This window comes from Pseudophryne corroboree, chromosome 10, assembly GCF_028390025.1.
Source record: "Pseudophryne corroboree isolate aPseCor3 chromosome 10, aPseCor3.hap2, whole genome shotgun sequence".
Taxonomy (NCBI): Eukaryota; Metazoa; Chordata; class Amphibia; order Anura; family Myobatrachidae; genus Pseudophryne; species Pseudophryne corroboree.
Genome location: NC_086453.1, coordinates 43,061,480 through 43,080,101, shown reverse-complemented (window position 1 = coordinate 43,080,101; position 18,622 = coordinate 43,061,480). Strand labels below are relative to the sequence as shown.

Sequence of the window (18,622 nt, the reverse complement as noted above, 5' to 3'; positions counted from 1 at the left end):
TAAGGAATCTGCATTAAATGATCCAGATATGGGCATCTTCAACTTATCAAAAATAAGTCTTAGTACAGTAGAGAAAAAGGTCCTAAAGAAGGGGATGTCTTATGCTCCTACATCAAGCCTAAATAAAGTAGAGACTTATATTGATTTAAATTTATATGTGAGGAACTTAACTCTTAAACGCCACTTCCTTAGAAAAAGTGATGCAGTAGTCAGAAATTGGGATCAGAATGAGGAACAGTCCCATTTAAAATTGAAATCAACCTTCTATCCCCTTGAGTCAAGGGGCCCATATATTGAATCGTTTAGTAAAATGATGAAGAAGGACATAGAAGCTTTGGATGTTAATAAAAAGAAAAATACCAATTTAACCAAGGCTGAATGGGCAGCATTAAAGAAATTGTCATCGAATACTGATGTGGTAATAAAGAATGCTGATAAGGGGGGTGGGATAGTTCTTATGGATAGGGAGTATTATGTGGAGGAAGCCCACAGGCTGCTCCATGACACTAATTCATATGTACTGTTAAAAGAGGACCCTACAAAAGAATTTGAAAAAATTCTAGAGGTCATATTGAAAGGAGGATTAACTTCAAAATGTATTTCATTATCTGAATATAACTATCTTTTCAATAAATATTCCCGTATATCTACTTTCTATCATCTCCCAAAAATCCATAAGAACTTATCCCACCTCCCTGGCAGACCAATTATTAGTGGTATTGGGTCTTTAACGTCCCGTATATCTGAATACGTAGATACCTGTATTAAGCATTATGTTCCGGATTTGGAGTCCTATATATAGGATTCTACAGCTGTGCTTCAACTTATAAATAATTTAGAGTGGCATGAGTCCTATAAGTGGTGTTCTATAGATGTACAATCTTTGTATACATCGATACCACATGATAAAGGTATCCAAGCTGTTGATAAGAAATTAAGGGAGGATCCTGGGGTCAGTAATGAAAAACGTACCTTCATCTGCTTATGTTTAGAGTTTGTACTGAAGTATAATTATTTTACATTTTTGGAGGAGTGGTACCAACAAGTGTGCGGTTCAGCCATGGGTAGTATTTGTGCCCCGAGTGTGGCCAACATCTATATGGGACAATGGGAATTAGAAACAATCAGTGGTGACTTGAAGGAGAACATCATAGTATATAAGAGGTACATAGATGATGTGCTAATCGTGTGGAAGGGTACAGAAATAGATTGGGAAAATTTTCTGGCTAAAATAAACGTGAATACGTATAATTTAAAGTTTACAGGAACATTCAGCCCTAATAGGCTGGAGTTTCTAGATTTGGTATTATCGACTGAAAACTTTTGTTCAACAGGCAAGATTGAAACTTACACACACTTTAAAAATGTAGATAGCAACAGTTATTTGCAGTTTGGCAGTTGCCATCTCCCACAGTGGAAGGAGAATATCCCCTATTCACAATATACGAGGCTCAGGAGAAACTGTACCGACCTGTCAAAATTTGATGAACAGGCAGATGTATATACAGAGAGATTTAAAGAGAGAGGTTATCCCGTTAGATTATTAGATTCAGCACGTGAAAAAGCAAAGGCTAAAGACCGTGAATCCTTGCTGGTTTACAAGAAGAGGATTAACAAGGGAAAAAAATTGTTTTGTCCAATGGTTACCCAGTTTAGTACAGGTTTTAGGGATCTGGAAAAAATAGCCAAGAAGAACTGGCATGTGTTACAGATGGATGCGATTTTGGGTCCAGAACTAGCAAAAAAAACAGATATTATATATAAGAAGGCAAAAACACTAAAATCCATGTTATCCAAAAGTGCACTACCCATAGCTGAAGCTGCGAATAGTGAATATAAATTTTTGGGAACTACAAAAGGATTTTTTAGTTGCTGTAACTGTAAAGTATGCAATTTAGCAGAAAAGGGCTCTAAAACCTTTCAAGGGAATGATACTAGGAAAGGACCGATACATATTAAATCATTTATGAATTGTAACTCAACATTTTGCATTTATGTGTTAACTTGTCCCTGCGGACTAAGATATGTGGGGAAAACTAAAAGGGTCCTTAAAATCAGGATCCTGGAACATACTAGAAATATTAAGAATAGGGTATTGAACCATAGTATTCCTCGCCATTTTGCTGAGTTCCATAATGCTGATCCGAGTGTATTAAAATGTATAGGGATTGAACATATTGCTTATAATAAGAAGGGAGGAAATAGGGAGGAACAATTACTAAGGAGAGAAACGTTTTGGATTCTGTCCCTGGATAATCTGGTTCCCAGGGGGCTGAATGAAAATTACGAGATTACGTCCTTTATTAGAACGAGGTAATATACAATATTTGAGTTCTATTATATCACTGGCCTATGACCCTTCCTTCCTCCTTTTTTCGTGATACTGTTGCATCTGTCGCTTGTTCTTCTGCTTGATATATCGTTGTTGTCCCTGGTCCGCTTTGCCTCTTGGATTCTTTCATCTATTATTTTCTGTACTAGCTCAGGGTGAATGAGTTGTTGATGTATATATATAAGGGTTCTTTAATCCATATGTCTTGAACTATGTGAACGTAGTTCTCATGGTTTGTCTTCTTATGGGCATATTACGAGCAGAGAATGTATTATATCAGTATAAAAAATCCTGAGTATCTGTCTGTATAGCTCTGACGTATTTTTGGAGACTTGAGCTTCTGATGAAAGTTGAAACTTAGTAATTGCTGGCCAACAACTATGTAACATTTTATTCAGTTAGATGGTTATCTCTTTGAGTATGATGTAGTTCACATAAATATATGCTCTAAAGATGAATCTGAATTATGCCCAAAGTGATGAGTAACTATGTACTATACGATATTTGAGGTGCTTTTCTTTATGTGATTATAGTTGTGTCCGATATGGGTTTTATGTGTACCGTCGCTAAGTATATTGCTGTATGTATTTTTAGATTTTTTACATTATATAAAATTAATTTGAGATGTATGTTTGTGTATAATTTGTAAAGATGTGTTGTACCTGATTTATAACAGAAAATGTGGCGTAATCATGTAAGGTTAATACAGCTGCGGCAGGCTGAATGAGCAGCGGCACTGTGAATTGAAGTGTGACTTTTTTTCTGGGAGAGGCTTTTCCCTATAAAATCCTCCTATTCGTCTGACAGGCCAGCCTCCTGACGAAGTGAAACACGAAACGCGTTGGGGTGTGGCCTGCCAGACGTTCTTTCCCTGCAAGTGTGCTGTATGATCTGCTCGATTCCTCGGCACGGTGGCTTGACGGTTCCTGGTCAGTTCAACGGCCGGATACGGTGCTTGGTCCCGGACTGCGGTAGGCGATCACAGCTACAGCCTTGTGGAATACATAGTCACCATTTGGTAATCAGCCCACGGTGTGGGTACTAAGGGTACGAGTTTTAACTACCTGTGCTGGATTGTACATACCAGTGTTTTATCTATTAAAGTACTGATTTGCACTATGAGCGCACTTTCTCCTCACCTTTGTTTCTAGAATATATATATATATATATATACTGCAAAAAGACAGCACTCCCTTAAAAAATGCATGCATGCAGCCGGTGCCCTCACAATACTGTTTTCATACCACTCTCCGGGTGCGGCACTCCTGGATTCACAAATACGTAAGACACTGGCGACTGATGTAGTTAATAACGTTTCAGTTGTATTCAACTGTCATTAGATTCAGAATCGGATGCCGTCACCGCTGCTGTCCGCCGCTGTCCGTGCTGAGACTCTGGCACATTGCCAGAGTCTACAGCGCAATCGCAGGACTCCGTAAAAATGGCTGCCACGCTATTTTTCCGGAGTACTGCGCATGCGCTGTAGACTCTGGTACTGTGCTAGAGTCTCTAGCGCTCAGTGCGCTAGCAGCAGCGGTGACGGCTACAGTAGAGGAGGGGGCCCACACACAGTCACCGAAGGACGCCGGAAAGGTAAGTATAGAAGAAATGGATGCAGTGTGTGCGGTGTGGGCCCCCTCTGGACTCAGGGGCCCGTGTGCAGCGCACACACTGTGACTGCACCCATTATAGATATGCCAGTGCTTGTCGCTCGTCACACTGTAGACTGAGTATGTGCAGATTTTGTTTTCTGAAGTACGAAAACAAAGCCTTCTAGAACTTTGCAGGAACAGCGCGTTACCGCGACTGCTGTTCCGTCAAAGTTTAATGCTGAATAGCTGAGGAAAAAGTAGTGGGATAAAAATAATGTGTCGATATTGCTCGATAATATTTGGGACACTATCGGGATTTTTGCAGAATAGAGCCTTTTAAATGGGTTAGGATTGCTTGACCAGTGGCGGGATCCCAGTGGTTAGCATACCGACGCCAGGATCCCAACCACAAGAAAGCCGGTGGGAGGGGGGCAAGCGCAATGAATCTCTGTGCGTGCTCGGTGGCTTGCTGCGCTCGCCACAGGTTTCATACCCACTCTATGGGTGTTGTGGACACCCACAAATGGGAATGATCCTTGGCCCCTTGCTGGCATTCTGGCGGCTGCGATCCCGATGTTGGAATGCTGATCGCTGGGATCACAACTACATCTCTTTTAAATTGTACATCACTTTATTTTGTATGTGCAACTTGTTCTCTTTATAATGGGGACAAGTCTGCATGTCTCTCCTTGTATACGTATGCCTTGTTCAGCAGTGAATGATGTTGGTATAATATGTGAATAAATATTCGGTCCCTCTCTCCACAGATATCACGTGTCAGGAAAACCCTGGTTATGCAATCCGTGCGGATTCTCCTGTCACTGTAGAGGAGGGTCTGTGTGCCACCATCCACTGTTCTTTCCAGGCTGACTATAGGACTAGATTCTACAATTCCAGAGGCTACTGGAGGATATATGACAAGCCTATTGTTTTAGCCACTTATAATACAAATTATGTTGCAAAAGAAAACTTCCGTATGCCAGGAAATCTAAATGAAGGAGACTGCACCCTGACCGTGACTGATGCAAGGAGAGAAGATAGTGGGCAATATATCTTCAGGTTTGAAGAAAGTCCCACAAGCAGAATCAAATATAACTATGAGAAATCCCTAATATCTGTGAATATAACAGGTACACTTTGCTATTATTTACACTATATGGAATAAGTAATAATAATAATAATGTACTGTATTTTATAATGCTGTAAAGTGTCTGTCATGCTGGAACAGCCGGGAGGTCCCCAAAAATTGGATGGCACTCCTGGTCACCCAAAAGAGTGGGCAAGTCTCCTACAGCCGGCCCCCTACACTCCATCCAGCCTTCCACTTACGTGATGCGGGAAGATCATGTGACCGATGACATGTTTCGCTCTGAATTGCGTCATCATAGCCACACCCCCTCTGCACAATGCTGGTATGATGACGTGATCGTGCAGCCATGCCCCCCGCACTGCCTTCATTGCCGTGTCACACCCACGCACTGCCCCCATGTCAAGCCATGCCCACCACACCACCACCCACACTATGCTGATCTGGCTGTCCCCTCCCAGAGGCGGCAGCCAGAAAGTCGGTATCTATGAGCTTAGTGCAGAAGATGGACACCTCGCAGGCACCCTGCCGACAGCTGCAATTGTAATCAATGAATGACAAAGACCATATCCTGCAGAGATAACTTGGTAACTGCAGAGACTTCAGGAACAGGGCACACCTAGTGACCTAACGGTGAAAGCTGGTGAAGAGAGAGAGACACACCAGGGGAGAAAGAGACACACACTGAGGAGAAAGAGACACCCGGGGGGAAGACATCAGGAGAGTGTGAGTTCAACTGCAGCCAACACTGAGTCTCCCTACACATATTTTACTCTTCCTCATTCTGCCAGTCACTACATTCTATGGGGTCTATTTACTAAACCTTGGAGTGAGATAAAGTGGAGAGAGATAAAGTACCAGCTAATCAGCTCTTAACTGCTATGTTACAGGCTGTGTTTGAAAAATGATAGTTTGGAGCTGGTTGGTTGATACTTTTTCTTTCTCCACTATATCTCTCTCCAAGGTTTAGTAAATAGGGGGTCATTCCGAGTTGGTTGTTAGCTGCATTTGTTCTCAGAGCAGCGATCAGGCTAAAAAATGGCAGTTCTGCGCATGCGTATGCAGTGCAATGCGTAAGCGCTACGTACGGGAACAACGAATGATGCAGTTTTGCACAGGGTCTAGGGAAGCATTTCAGTCGCACTGCTGGCCGCAGAGTGATTGACATGAAGTGGGCGTTTCTGGGTGGCAACTGACCGTTTTCAGGGAGTGTTCGGAAAAATGCAGTCGTGCCAGGAAAAACGCAGGCGTGGCTGGGCGAACGCTGGACGGGTGTGTGACGTCAAATCCGTAACTGAATAGGCTGAAGTGATCGCAAGCACTGAGCAGGTTTGGAGCTACTCTGAAACTACACAATTTTTTTTTGCATGCGCTCTGCGATACAACCGCTCGCACTTCTGCTAAGCTAAAATACACTCCCAGTGGGCAGCGGCATAGCGTTTGCATGGCTGCTAAAAACTGCTAGCGAGCGATCAACTCGGAATGACCCCCAGAGAACCCTTTGTCTGCGATTTACTGAGAAAAATAAATAAATACTGTATCCTACTAACTACATCATTACTAAAAACTGCACAAACTCTTTTGTCTCCTACACTTGTGTTAAAATGTCAGCTCACCCTACCACTCTACATAGTAACACTGGCCCTCATTCCGAGTTGTTCGCTCGCTAGCTGCTTTTAGCAGCATTGCACACGCTAAGCCGCCGCCAACTGGGAGTGTATCTTAGCTTAGCAGAATTTTGAACGAAAGATTATCAGTTCTGCTATTAAATATTTCCCTCCAGACCTACTCCTAGATTGCGATCAGCTCAGTCCATTTAGTTCCTGGTTAGACTCCACAAACACGCCCTGCGTTCGGCCAGCCATTCATCCGTTTCTCCAGCCACTCCTGCGTTTTTCCCTGGCACGGCTGCTTTTTTTAGCACACTCGCAGAAAACGCTCGGTTTCTGCCCAGAAAAACCCACTTCCTGTCAATCACTCACCGATCAGCAGAGCGACTGAAAAGCGTCACTCGGGCCTGTGTAAAATTGCATAGTTTTGTGTGAAATTACTTAGCGCGTGCGCCCTGCGGCTCATACGCATGCGCAAAATCGCCCATTTTTTGCCTGATTGCTATTCTGCTAAAAAAGGCAGCGAGCGAACAACTCGGAATGACCACCATAGTAACATAGTTAATGAGGTCGAAAAGAGGCAAAATGCAAATCGGGTTCAACCTGTATTCAGTATAGTGTTTATGTCATAAATCTGTGTAAAAATGGGTTCTGATATGAGCCGCATTCTAAACACACTTTATACCAAGTCCTTGGTGACAAATATAAAAAGCTAGCGTCCCTTGTACACTGCAGGAAACTAGCGTCCCTGGTATACTGTGGTAAGCTCGAGTCCCTTGTACGCTGTAGTAAACTAGCATCCCTGCTGGTACACTGTAGTAAGCTAGAATCCCTGGTACACTGTAGTAAGCTAGAATCCCTGGTACACTGTAGTAAGCTAGCATCCCTGGTACACTGTAGTAAGCTAGAATCCCTGGTACACTGTAGTAAGCTAGAATCCCTGGTACACTGTAGTAAGCTAGAATCCCTGGTACACTGTAGTAAGCTAGCATCCCTGGTACACTGTAGTAAGCTAGAATCCCTGGTACACTGTAGTAAGCTAGAATCCCTGGTACACTGTAGTAAGCTAGAATCCCTGGTACACTGTAGTAAGCTAGCATCCCTGGTACACTGTAGTAAGCTTGTGTCCCTGGTACACTGTAGTTAGCTAGCATCCCTGTTACACTGTAGTAAGCTAGCGTCTCTGGTACACTGTAATAAGCTAGCGTCTCTGGTACACTGTAATAAGCTAGCGTCTCTGGTACACTGTAATAAGCTAGCGTCTCTGGTACACTGTAATAAGCTAGTGTCCCTGGAACACTGTAGTAAGCTAGCGTCCCTTTTATAGTGTGAGTGGATTGTTATGCAGCTGCCATGTGACTGTAACACAAAATGTAGATAAAACTGCTCTTTGCTTCCTGCGGCATTGTGCCTAAATTACTTTAGAAAAATCGGCCAATTTCTCATGACATCAGCCAAGGGGAAAAATTGTGATTACACACACGCTACCCGATTTTTACACCTGGACACACACTGGTCGATATCAGGAGACTGAGGCAGACATTTTCTGTCTTGGACAACATATCAGATAATCATACATTTGTGTTTGTGGACAAGATTTGCCCTATTCATCAGCAAAATGCTGAAACAATCGTTCATACACACTATACAATAAATCAAGCCAATCTCCGGATTACTGGCAAATTGGCCCAATAATTCTATGGTGTGTACCTACCTTAACAGACAAACACTACAAAATGACTGTGGTTGTTAGGTGTTCCAGTTCCACTGTTTATTTATCCTGTGCCTGATTCCCCTGATTGATCTTATTTTTATTTTTTTATTTTTTTTTGGGGGGGGGGGGGGGGGGGGGTGGAGTGACTTCTAAACGCCCATTTAGCTTTGATTCCTAGAACATCACACTGCTATCTACATATTCTGTGAGCAGAGTCCTACCACCATCAACTACACACTTCATCACTCCGAGTTTCCTCTAACTTTTTGGGGACAGCAATTGTGGAACATATTCCATGGGGAGTCAGTTCAAAAGTAAACACCAGGGGTGCAGTAATTTGTATAACCGGGAAACACTGATACCTGATAGGAAGCCCACTTCTTTATTTTCTTCTTCCATAAATTGTCCCCTAATGTGACCTGTTAACCAACACATAGGCGGAACAAGCAATGGTGCAGCAGGTGCAATGCACTGGGCCCCTGAGGGCCCCCCAGGGGCTCTATGCTGTCCAGTCCAGCTAAGCGTTATCCCCTGGTACCCTCTGCAGACCATTTTGAGCAATGTCGGATGAATGGTCCAGTGCCGAGAGCAGTCACAACCGGTGTAACTGGTACGGTCAGAGTCTGCCTGACCGGTTGTCAAACTGAGGAAAGCACAAGCGACCAGGACCACTGTGTAACATACAGAGCAGAGGCCACTGTGTTCCTACCCCCACCAAGGGACATGCCCCCTGTTCTACAAACCGCACAAGACATTTTACTTGTATCCCAGTCACCCACTGTTTTTTCCTGTCACCCTCTCCCTGTCACCTACTGCATACTCCTGCCACCCTCTGCATTCTTCTTCCACCCTCTGCCTTCCACTGTCACCCCCTGCCTTCCACTGTCATCCCCTGCCTTCTGCTGTCACCCTCTGCCTCTCATAGAACATCATAAGAAATAGAGAAGAGGTAAGCTCAGGATATCTTTCTTATATAAAGTTTTGTTTATACTTTTGCCTACTGTTGGTAATCTGTCATTCAGATCTCACACGGATGCCAGAAATCTCCATTCCTGAGAAGATCATTTCGGGTCAGGAGGTGACACTCACTTGTTCCTTTCCTGTGGATTGCCCTGGAACAATTCTCAATTTCCAATGGTCAAAGAGTGATCAGGATGGAATTTGGAAAAACTCATCAACTGTAACATTCACCCCGTCTCAGAGTGATCACAATATATCGGTGACCTGTAACGTGACCCTACCTACTGTGATGACTTCTACTCAGAGAACTATAATCCTAGATGTGTACTGTAAGTATATATATTTTCTCACATACATCTTTTTTTACATTTGAACTTGAAAAAAAAAAACAGAGACAATGATGAATTTGTACTGTTGGGGCCCGCGTTGTGAATGGGTCTGGGACTCAGGGTCGACAGCACAAAGGTCGACACACTTTAGGTTGACGCCAATTAGTCGACACACCTTAGGTCGACAGGGTCAACGGGTCAACAGGGTCAAAAGGTTGACAGGAACAAGGTCGACATGGAAAAAGGTCGACATGAGTTTTTTATGTTTTTTTGGTGTTGTTTTCTTCGTAGAGTGACCGGGAACCCGAATTAGTGCACCGCGTTCCCTCGCATGGCTCGCTTCGCTCGCCATGCTTCGGGCATGGTGCCTTCGCTCCGCTACCGCTTCGCTCGGCACACTTTACCGTTCCAATCGTAGTCCACGTGGATCGTTAAGTATGAAAAGGTTCAAAAAAATAAAAAAATCGCGAAAAACTCATGTCGACCTTTTTTCATGTCGACCTTGTTCCTGTCGACCTTTTGACCCTGTCGACCTAATGTGTGTCGACCAATTGGTGCCGACCTAAAGTGTGTCGACCTTTGTGCTGTCGACCTGGAGTCCGGATACCGTTGTGAATGACAGATAAATAATGGTTATTTCCATTGGTCAGATCATGGGCACATCCAGTCTAGGACCACTAATAATAGGAATGACCACCAATTACCTTCCATTCTCCGCCCTGACCCCAATGGTGCAAGTTCAAGTGAGGAAAACGGGTGTTGTGTGTTTATAATATGAAGGACTTTTATATTCTGTGGAGAGAACCAAAATAGCTGAGGGGTTTCACGCGCAAAGTTATTCAATAAAACTGCCTTTTCCCAGTGTGGTAAATACTAGGTTGATGGGCGCTAACCCATAGATTCCCATTGATAGTGTGACTGAAAATTAAAATTTCTCTTACGTCCTAGAGGATGCTGGGGATGCTTCAAGAACCATGGGGTATAGACAGGATCCGCAGGAGACATGGGTACTTTAAGACTTTAAAAGGGGCGCTAACTGGCTCCTCCCTCTATACCCCTCCTCCAGACTCCAGTTAGATTCTGTGGCAAGGAAGCCGGGTCACAAACAGGGGAGCTTTACTGAGTTTCTCTGAAAAAAGACTTTATGTTAGGTTTTTTATGTTCAGGGAGCTCTGCTGGCAACAGGCTCTCTGCTTCGAGGGACTGAGGGGAGAGAAGTCAGACCTACTTCTGTGAGTTCAAAGGCTCTGCTTCTTAGGCTACTGGACACCATTAGCTCCAGAGGGTTCAATCACTAGGTACGCCTAGCTGCTCATTCCCGGAGACGCGCCGTCACCCGCCCTTGCAGAGCCAGAAAAAAGAAGCTAGGTGAGTAAAAGAAGAAATTAAGACTTCAGTGATGGCAGAAGACTTCAGGTCTCGAGGTACTGCGCAGCGGTTGCGCTGCGCTCCATGCTCCCAAACACACAGCAGCACTGACAGGGTGCAGGGCGCAGGGGGGACGCCCTAGGCAGCATGGGGACCTGAAAGTGACTGGCAAAAGTTATATGAAAAGTGCCTAGGCACTAAATATAGACCCCTGCCAGTATAAAAATGTTACAATGAGCGGGACTGAAGCACGCTGGTGAGGGGGCGTAGCTTAGTCCCCACAGCTCTGACCTGCGCCATTTTCTCTTCACAGAAGCTGCAGAGACGCTGGCCCTGACCTCCACACTGCTGTACAAGTGACAGGGTGCAAAACGGGGGGGGGGGGGGGGGGGGGCACAGTAGATTTGGTGCTATTATCATTGTTATAAAAGCGCTAACAGGTCTGAGGCATTGTATATAAAGTTTCAGTACCGGGATAGGTGCTGGGTTGTGAGCTGGCAAACTCCCTCTGGGTCTCTCTAACAGGCTTTGCTGTGGGTCTGTCCCCTATAGCCCAGTGTGATTGTGGGTGTCGGTATGTGTGTGTCGACATGTCTGAGGCTGAGTGCTCTTCCCAGGAGGAAGCCGGAGTGAGGACAGAAAAAGCGGTGGGAGTGACCCTGTCGGCACCGCAGACTGCTGAGAGGGTAAATATGTTGAGTGTTTTGAATGCAAATGTGGCTCAGTTGACTAAGAGATTAGATAAATCTGAGTCTAAGAACCAGACATGGAGGAAATCCATGGAGGATGCATTGTCACAAGCTCAGAACCCTTCGAGGTCACAGAAACGTACATTTACCCAGATAGCAGATACAGATACCGACACGGACTCTGATTCCAGTGTCGACTATAGTGATGCCAGATTGAATCCTAAACTGGCTAAGAGCATTCAGTACATGATTGTGGCAATAAAAGATGTATTCCATATCACTGAGGACCCTGCTGTTCCTGATACAAGGGTCTGTATGTTTAAAGGAAAGAAACCTGAGGTAACGTTTCCTCCCTCTCATGAACTGAACGCTGTTTTTGAAAAGGCTTGGGAAAATCCTGATAAGAAGTTACAGGTTCCCAGGAGAATTCCGGTGGCATATCCGTTCCTCTCTGGGGACAGGGAAAAGTGGGAGTCAAACCCCACGGTGGACAAAGCTCTGTCGCGTCTGTCCAAGAAGGTGGCGCTTCCGTCTCCTGACACGGCAGCCCTAAAGGATCCTGCGGATCGTAAGCAGGAAAATACACTAAAATCCATTTATGTCACTACAGGGTCACTACTCAGGCCTGCCGTTGCTTCGGCATGGGTGAGTAGCGCTATTGAAAAGTGGGAAGATAACTTGTCATCTGAGATGGATACCCTAGACAGGGATAGTGTGCTTTTGACTCTGGGTCATCTCAGAGACGCTGCAGCATATTTAAAAGAAGCTGCAAGGGATATTGGCCTTTTGGGTTCAAGGGCCAATGCCATGGCAGTCTCAGCTAGGAGGGCGTTGTGGATTCATCAATGGAATGCTGATGCTGACTCGAAGAATGTTATGGAGTCTCTGCCGTTTAACGGTAGTGTCTTGTTTGGTGACTGCCTCACTGACCTGGTATCTACGGCTACCGCGGGTAAGTCGTAATTTTTACCTTATGTTCCTGTGCAACAAAAGAAAACGCCCCACTATCAGATGACATGGCTGTATTTCCTGGGTATGATTCTGGATACGGCATTACAGAGAGTTTTTCTTACAGTGGAAAAGGCTCTACAAATACATAACATGGTAAAACAGATTCTGAAACCAGCAAGAGTGTCGATTCTTTAATGCACTCGGTTGCTGGGGAAGATGGTGGCGGCCAACGAGGAAATTCAATATGGCAGGTTCCAGGCCAGGGTGTTTCAGTGGGACCTGCTGGACAAGTGGTCCGGGTCTCACCTGGACATGCACCAGAAAATATTCCTATCTTCCAGGACCAGGATCTCCCTTCTGTGGTGGCTGCATAGTTCTCGCCATCTGGAGGGATCCAGGTTCGGGATTCAGGATTGGATCCTGGTGACCACAGATGCAAGTCTCCGAGGCTGGGGAGCAGACACACAGGGGAGAAATTTTCAGGGAAAATGGTCAAGCCAGGAAGCTTGTCTGCACATAAACATTCTGGTAATAAGGGCCATTTACAACAGCATTCTGCAAGCGGAACATCTTCTTCGCAGTCTGCCCATCTTGATTCAGTCAGATAACATAACCGCAGTGGCGTACATGAACCGCCAGGGCGGAACAGAGAGCAGAGTGGCAATGGCCAAGGCCACGAAGGTTCTTCGTTGGGCGGAAAGACATGCAAGATGGGCACTGGCTCACTTCTCCACTCTTATCATTGCTTAGTAAATGTCCCCCTCTCTCTGTCTCTAATTTTCTGGTGAAGACTAGTGCCGGTTACCAATTTACCAGTCAAGGCTAAATGTCCTAGTGCTGGTTAATGTTCTGTGGAGGGAGGGACCCCACAACATTTTGTTATGTTTCAAGTTAAGGCATATAAGGTCATTATTGCAGAAGGAAGATGCTCATTAAGGATTGAGCGTTCCAGCTTGGGTTGTAGAATTTCAATAATTTATTATTTAGATCAGGGGTGGGGAACCTTTTTTCTACCAAGGGCCATTTGGATATTTATAAAATCCTTCAGGGGCCATACAAAAATTATCAACTTAAAAATTAGCTTGCCCCCAGTCAATAGTTATGCCGCCAGTTACTTGTTATGCCCAATTAGATTTGCCCCCAGTCAGATGTTATACCCCATTAGATATGCCCACTGTCAGTTGTTTTGGCCCATTAGATATGCCCCGTCAGTTGTTATGCCCCATTAAATATGCCTCCTATTAGTGCCTCTTACACACACACATTAAAATAAAGAAAAAAAAACGCAATGCTCACCAGCCCTGCTCCTGCTTCCGGACCTCTGCCCTCCCTCTCCTAGAAACTATGGGAGAGATGTCATGACGTCTCTCCCATAGCGCCATACAGCCACACATGTACACTGCCTGAGCCAGGGCGCTCGGCATCTCTTCTCATTTAGATGAGCCTGGCTGGGCCGGATCAAGTGGCTTTGAGGGCCTTATACGGCCCTAGGGCCTGAGGTTCCCCACCCCTGATTTAGATCATGTTTAATTGAACATGTTAAACAATTTGGATTTTTCTATCTGTGGAATTCCATAGCATTTTTAAAGTTAGATATTTAGGAACACAAAATGTAACATGCATGACCCCACACACTTTCTTTCCAGTAAATGTTTGTGGTATCTTAAATCAGTGACACATATACAGTAATTAAGACAATAAAGGTATAATGCCATTTTTTAACTTACTTATTTTTTCATCTATACCTTTTTTTGGGGGGGGAAGTAAAATTAAAAATAATCCCATGACCAGCTGCAAATGGGCAACACAACAACTTTGACCATAAACATTTACATTATCAACCAACCTGCCAACTTTTTGCACGTACAATAAAATAAAAAAGTTGTTGCTGCAATCTTTGTTATGCTTTTTTCTTGGTAATAAAAAATATTGGGGGTAATTCCAAGTTGATCGCAGCAGGACATTTTTTAGCAGTTGGGCAAAACCATGTGCACTGCAGGGGAGGCAGATATAACATTTGCAGAGAAAGTTAGATTTGGGTGGGTTATTTTGTGCAGGGTAAATACTGGTTGCTTTACTTTTACACTGCAATTTAGATTGCAGATTGAACACACCACATTTAACTCTCTCTGCGCATGTTACATCTGCCCCCCCCTGCAGTGCTTATGGTTTTGCCCAACTGCTAAAAAAATGTCCCGCTGCGATCAACTTGGAATTACCCCCATTGTATGATGAGTGTTAAGGTGGGTTCACACTAGGCAATGTGCTCTATGAGCGACGTTGCCTAGTGTGTTCCTTTCCCTGCTGTGGTGGTAGTCGGTAGTGCATACACACTGAGCGATATGCAAACGATATTGCTCAGTGATGTCACGCCACGGCCTGGCCGTGCATGCAGTTTTTGGACGATGGTCCAAATCCTTAACGACCGCAGGGCTGCACATTGCTTATCGGCAGCGGCTTACACACTTAGCGATAAAGTAAACGACGTCGCTCAGAAAGGGTCAAAATGAGCAACGTCTTTTAATTTATCGCTAAGTGTGTACCCACCTTTAAATTATTATGTCTGAAAGAAAACCGTTTTGTCACTATAAAATGGAAAACAAAAAGCTAGGCGGGAATAGTTTATTTTACAAAACCATTATCTGTCATTGACTAATAAACAGTAATGCAATAATACACACTTCTAATTCTATAGTGTATTCTCTATTTTTTGTTACAGATCCTCCATCCATCGTTATTATGGGAGAGATCAATGGTAATTCTATATTTCCTAAATATAAAAGGTTATAAAGCTGAAGAGTAAATTGAAAAACAGAACATGTGCTAAGGGAACAGTTAGTCTTCGTGAATGTTATAGTTGATGGCTATTTTGTGGCCTTGTGCTCTCAACCATTAAATAACATACTATAACACTGCGGGTCATTCAGGTGTGGATAGAGTTGTTATCTTTGGGGGTAATTCCAAGTTGATCGCAGCAGGAAATTTTTTAGCAGTTGGACAAAACCATGTGCACTGCAGGGGAGGCAGATATAACATGTGCAGAGAGAGTTAGATTTGGGTGGGGTGTGTTCAATCTGCAATCTAATTTGCAGTGTAAAAATAAAGCATCCAGTATTTACCCTGCACAGAAACAAAATAACCCACCCAAATCTAACTCTTTCTGCACATGTTATATCTGCCTCCCCTGCAGTGCACATGGTTTTGCCCAACTGCTAAAAAAAAATCCTGCTGCGATCAACTTGGAATTACCCCCATTGTTCCTTCCTTGGAAGCAGCAGTGAAAGCGCTGTGTGTAAATGCAGCAGGAGACGTATATTACATGCTGATGCCTCTTGCCGAAAGGGCATCACATGGTCAGTCATGAACGGGTCCTGCAGATTTGCAAAGTACTGAATATTGGTACTTTGCTCCGATGGTCTCAGGTGCAAGCGCACCTGAATGACTCCCACTGTGTAATGTCACTGATACAATTGGATATGAATAAAATTAGATGATACACTGTTATGGTTGAGGCATATAATAGCTTTAGTAAACAATTATTGTTACTGTGATACTTTGACATTACCAGATATTTAAATTAACTAAATATTTTCTCTACATTTCCTTGACCATTCTACTATATTTACACACTGTGTTTGCAATGTGACAATATACAATTTTGGACAGTTGTGTCTGAATATTAAACTCCCTAACAGTTCAAGTCTAAGGCCCCCATTTATCAAGCCTTGGATAGTGATAAATAGCACTGTGATAAAGTACCAACCAAGTCATTTAAAATCTCCTTTCTCACTGTATTCTAAGAAGTATCTGGTAGCTTGTATACCTGCTTGATGATCGATGCTCGTATACAGGGCTCTACGTCAAGGGTTACCAAGAGAAAGCTGTCTTCAAAACTAATGTCTTGAATTTTCTGTAGTAGATCTGTAGTGTCTCTCAAGTAAGATGGTAAATGAAGTACAAATTCTTGTAAGTGTAGGTCTAAGAAGCGGCTCGGTTGTTCTAGGAGTCCTCCGTTCCCTGACATGTTGGGTCTACCAGGTGGTTTTCATTATTCCTTATTAATTTTTCCTAGATTATAGGTGTATTTAACCATCCTACTAATGGGTACATTAAGAATTTCTTTCAATTTATTTTATTGCGAAAATAATAAAAGTCATGTTTTAAATCACTTAATATATACATCTTCTCACATTTGTGACATTTAAGAGTGCGCTCACACAAGAGTCTTCTTTCCCTTTCCCCATTTATCATTACAATACATCACTATCCAAGGCTTGATAAGTCTGAGCCCAAGTGTTTTAAAAAATGACATTTATTTTTTTGATACTGAATTAAATTATTATTAAAAAGTTAGTATGGTGGCAAACAAATGTACGAAAGCAAAAAGAAGACAATGAGTAGCAAAACAACAACTCAATCATTGGTGTTCAAATCTCCTCCAATACACAAATCATGCTCAGACAGTGGAATCAACTTTCCCTAACCCTAATCCTAACCCTGACATCATTTGTGGGAAAGTGCACCCAACTGATAAAAAATAGTATATTCCTGTTAGGGTCTCCTGCCCTGTGCTGCCACGTCGTCATGGCAACCGGGAGACAAGTGCTAGCGGAGTAACCTGAGCGCAGCTGATACTCCGGTTCGGGTCTTTTGCTGTGCAGTGGTTATAGGCTCTGTGCATGGCAGGGGATCCGGTGCTGGTTTTTGTGCTCACAGTCTGTGAGGTCTGAGTGGGGCGTGGACAGCACCTGCTTTATAAGGCCTCTTCTCAGGGTAAGCAGATGCTGCTGAATCTTTGTTGGTTAGTCAGTTTCTGAAAGTTAGCCAGTACTGTGTAGCTTTGTATTTGTTTGTTGCTTACTGCAAATAGGCCTGGGGATTTGGTATTACACTCTGCCAATCCAGACCTAGCAGTAAGACTGGAGTCAGTCGTTTAGCTTGCTGGGGTTCTGTTACTACTCTGTGAACTTAGCAAGTTTGCGGCTGTATTCTAAGACTTGCCTGTCTAATCCTGTCTCACTGTGCTAGGTGTCAGGGGTCAGTTTAGTGGCAGTAAGCTGAACCTGTGCACTGCAAGTGAGAATTAGGATTGTGGAGACTCTCCTTGTGTCTATCATTCCATCTCTGACCAAGGAGTTTACTGCCACACCCGTTGGTAACCCTTTAGGGTTTTGCTGTTGCCCTTAGCAACAGCATTTCGGGTTCTCTACGTATTAAAACACAACATCTTGCTTTTCCCATCTGAGCAGTTCTAATACAAGGGAGATACCCAGTTCCTTAGCCTCTGGGCTTCTCTGATCACTTTGTGTGTATTTTGTTACCCTATCACCTTCTGTGTACGTTATGTCATTTTCCCCAGTCTGTCTGTGAGTCCATTTGTTTTGCATAACAGTTCAAACACCAGTACATTCCTGCAGGCACTGGAGTGCATAACAGTCCTGACACCAGTACTTTCCTGCAGGCACTGGTGTGCATAACAATTCCCAACTAAATAAGCATTCGTTCTGCCACATAGCAACACAATAAAATAACTGACAAACCCTAATAGCTCAACACAAACTCTGACCCTCACACACTATAGGTTCCCTAATCCTTAAGTAAAGAAACATAACCACATACAAGTGTCAATCAAATAAGTATTAAAGCGGAAGTGACCCACAACACAACCCTGAGGTTTTAAATGGTTTTAGGCTTACAAATCAGCCTTATGCCTCAAGTCTAGGTTATGTGGCAATCAAATAATAGTTTTAAAAAAATACTTATGAAAATAGATTTTACCAAAATGTCTATGAAAATGTGGTCTATATGAAAAGTTTAGGTGGAATATACATGAATATACAGAATGCTTTACAAAATGACATTTCCATTAAACCAAAAAAGAAAATAAACACAGAATAAGGGCAAGTACACCCACACACACTACAATCTACTGCCAGGAGAAGGATGTAAGGTAGAGACATTACTTTTAAATCTTGTTATTTCTGTCCCAA

At 43.5% G+C, this 18,622-nt stretch overlaps 1 protein-coding gene across 1 annotated transcript in view; it reads left to right on the top strand.

Annotated features, from left to right (window-relative positions):
- Positions 1-1,060: 1,060 nt before the first annotated feature.
- Positions 1,061-18,622, top strand: part of LOC134965159 (sialic acid-binding Ig-like lectin 5) — a 55,439-nt gene continuing 37,877 nt past the window's right edge. Inside the window, exons 1-4 of the mRNA XM_063941680.1 lie at positions 1,061-1,973; positions 4,692-5,054; positions 9,358-9,624; positions 15,352-15,387. Coding sequence (XP_063797750.1) covers positions 1,061-1,973; positions 4,692-5,054; positions 9,358-9,624; positions 15,352-15,387 — 1,579 coding nt within the window. The remainder of the gene's footprint in view (positions 1,974-4,691; positions 5,055-9,357; positions 9,625-15,351; positions 15,388-18,622) is intronic.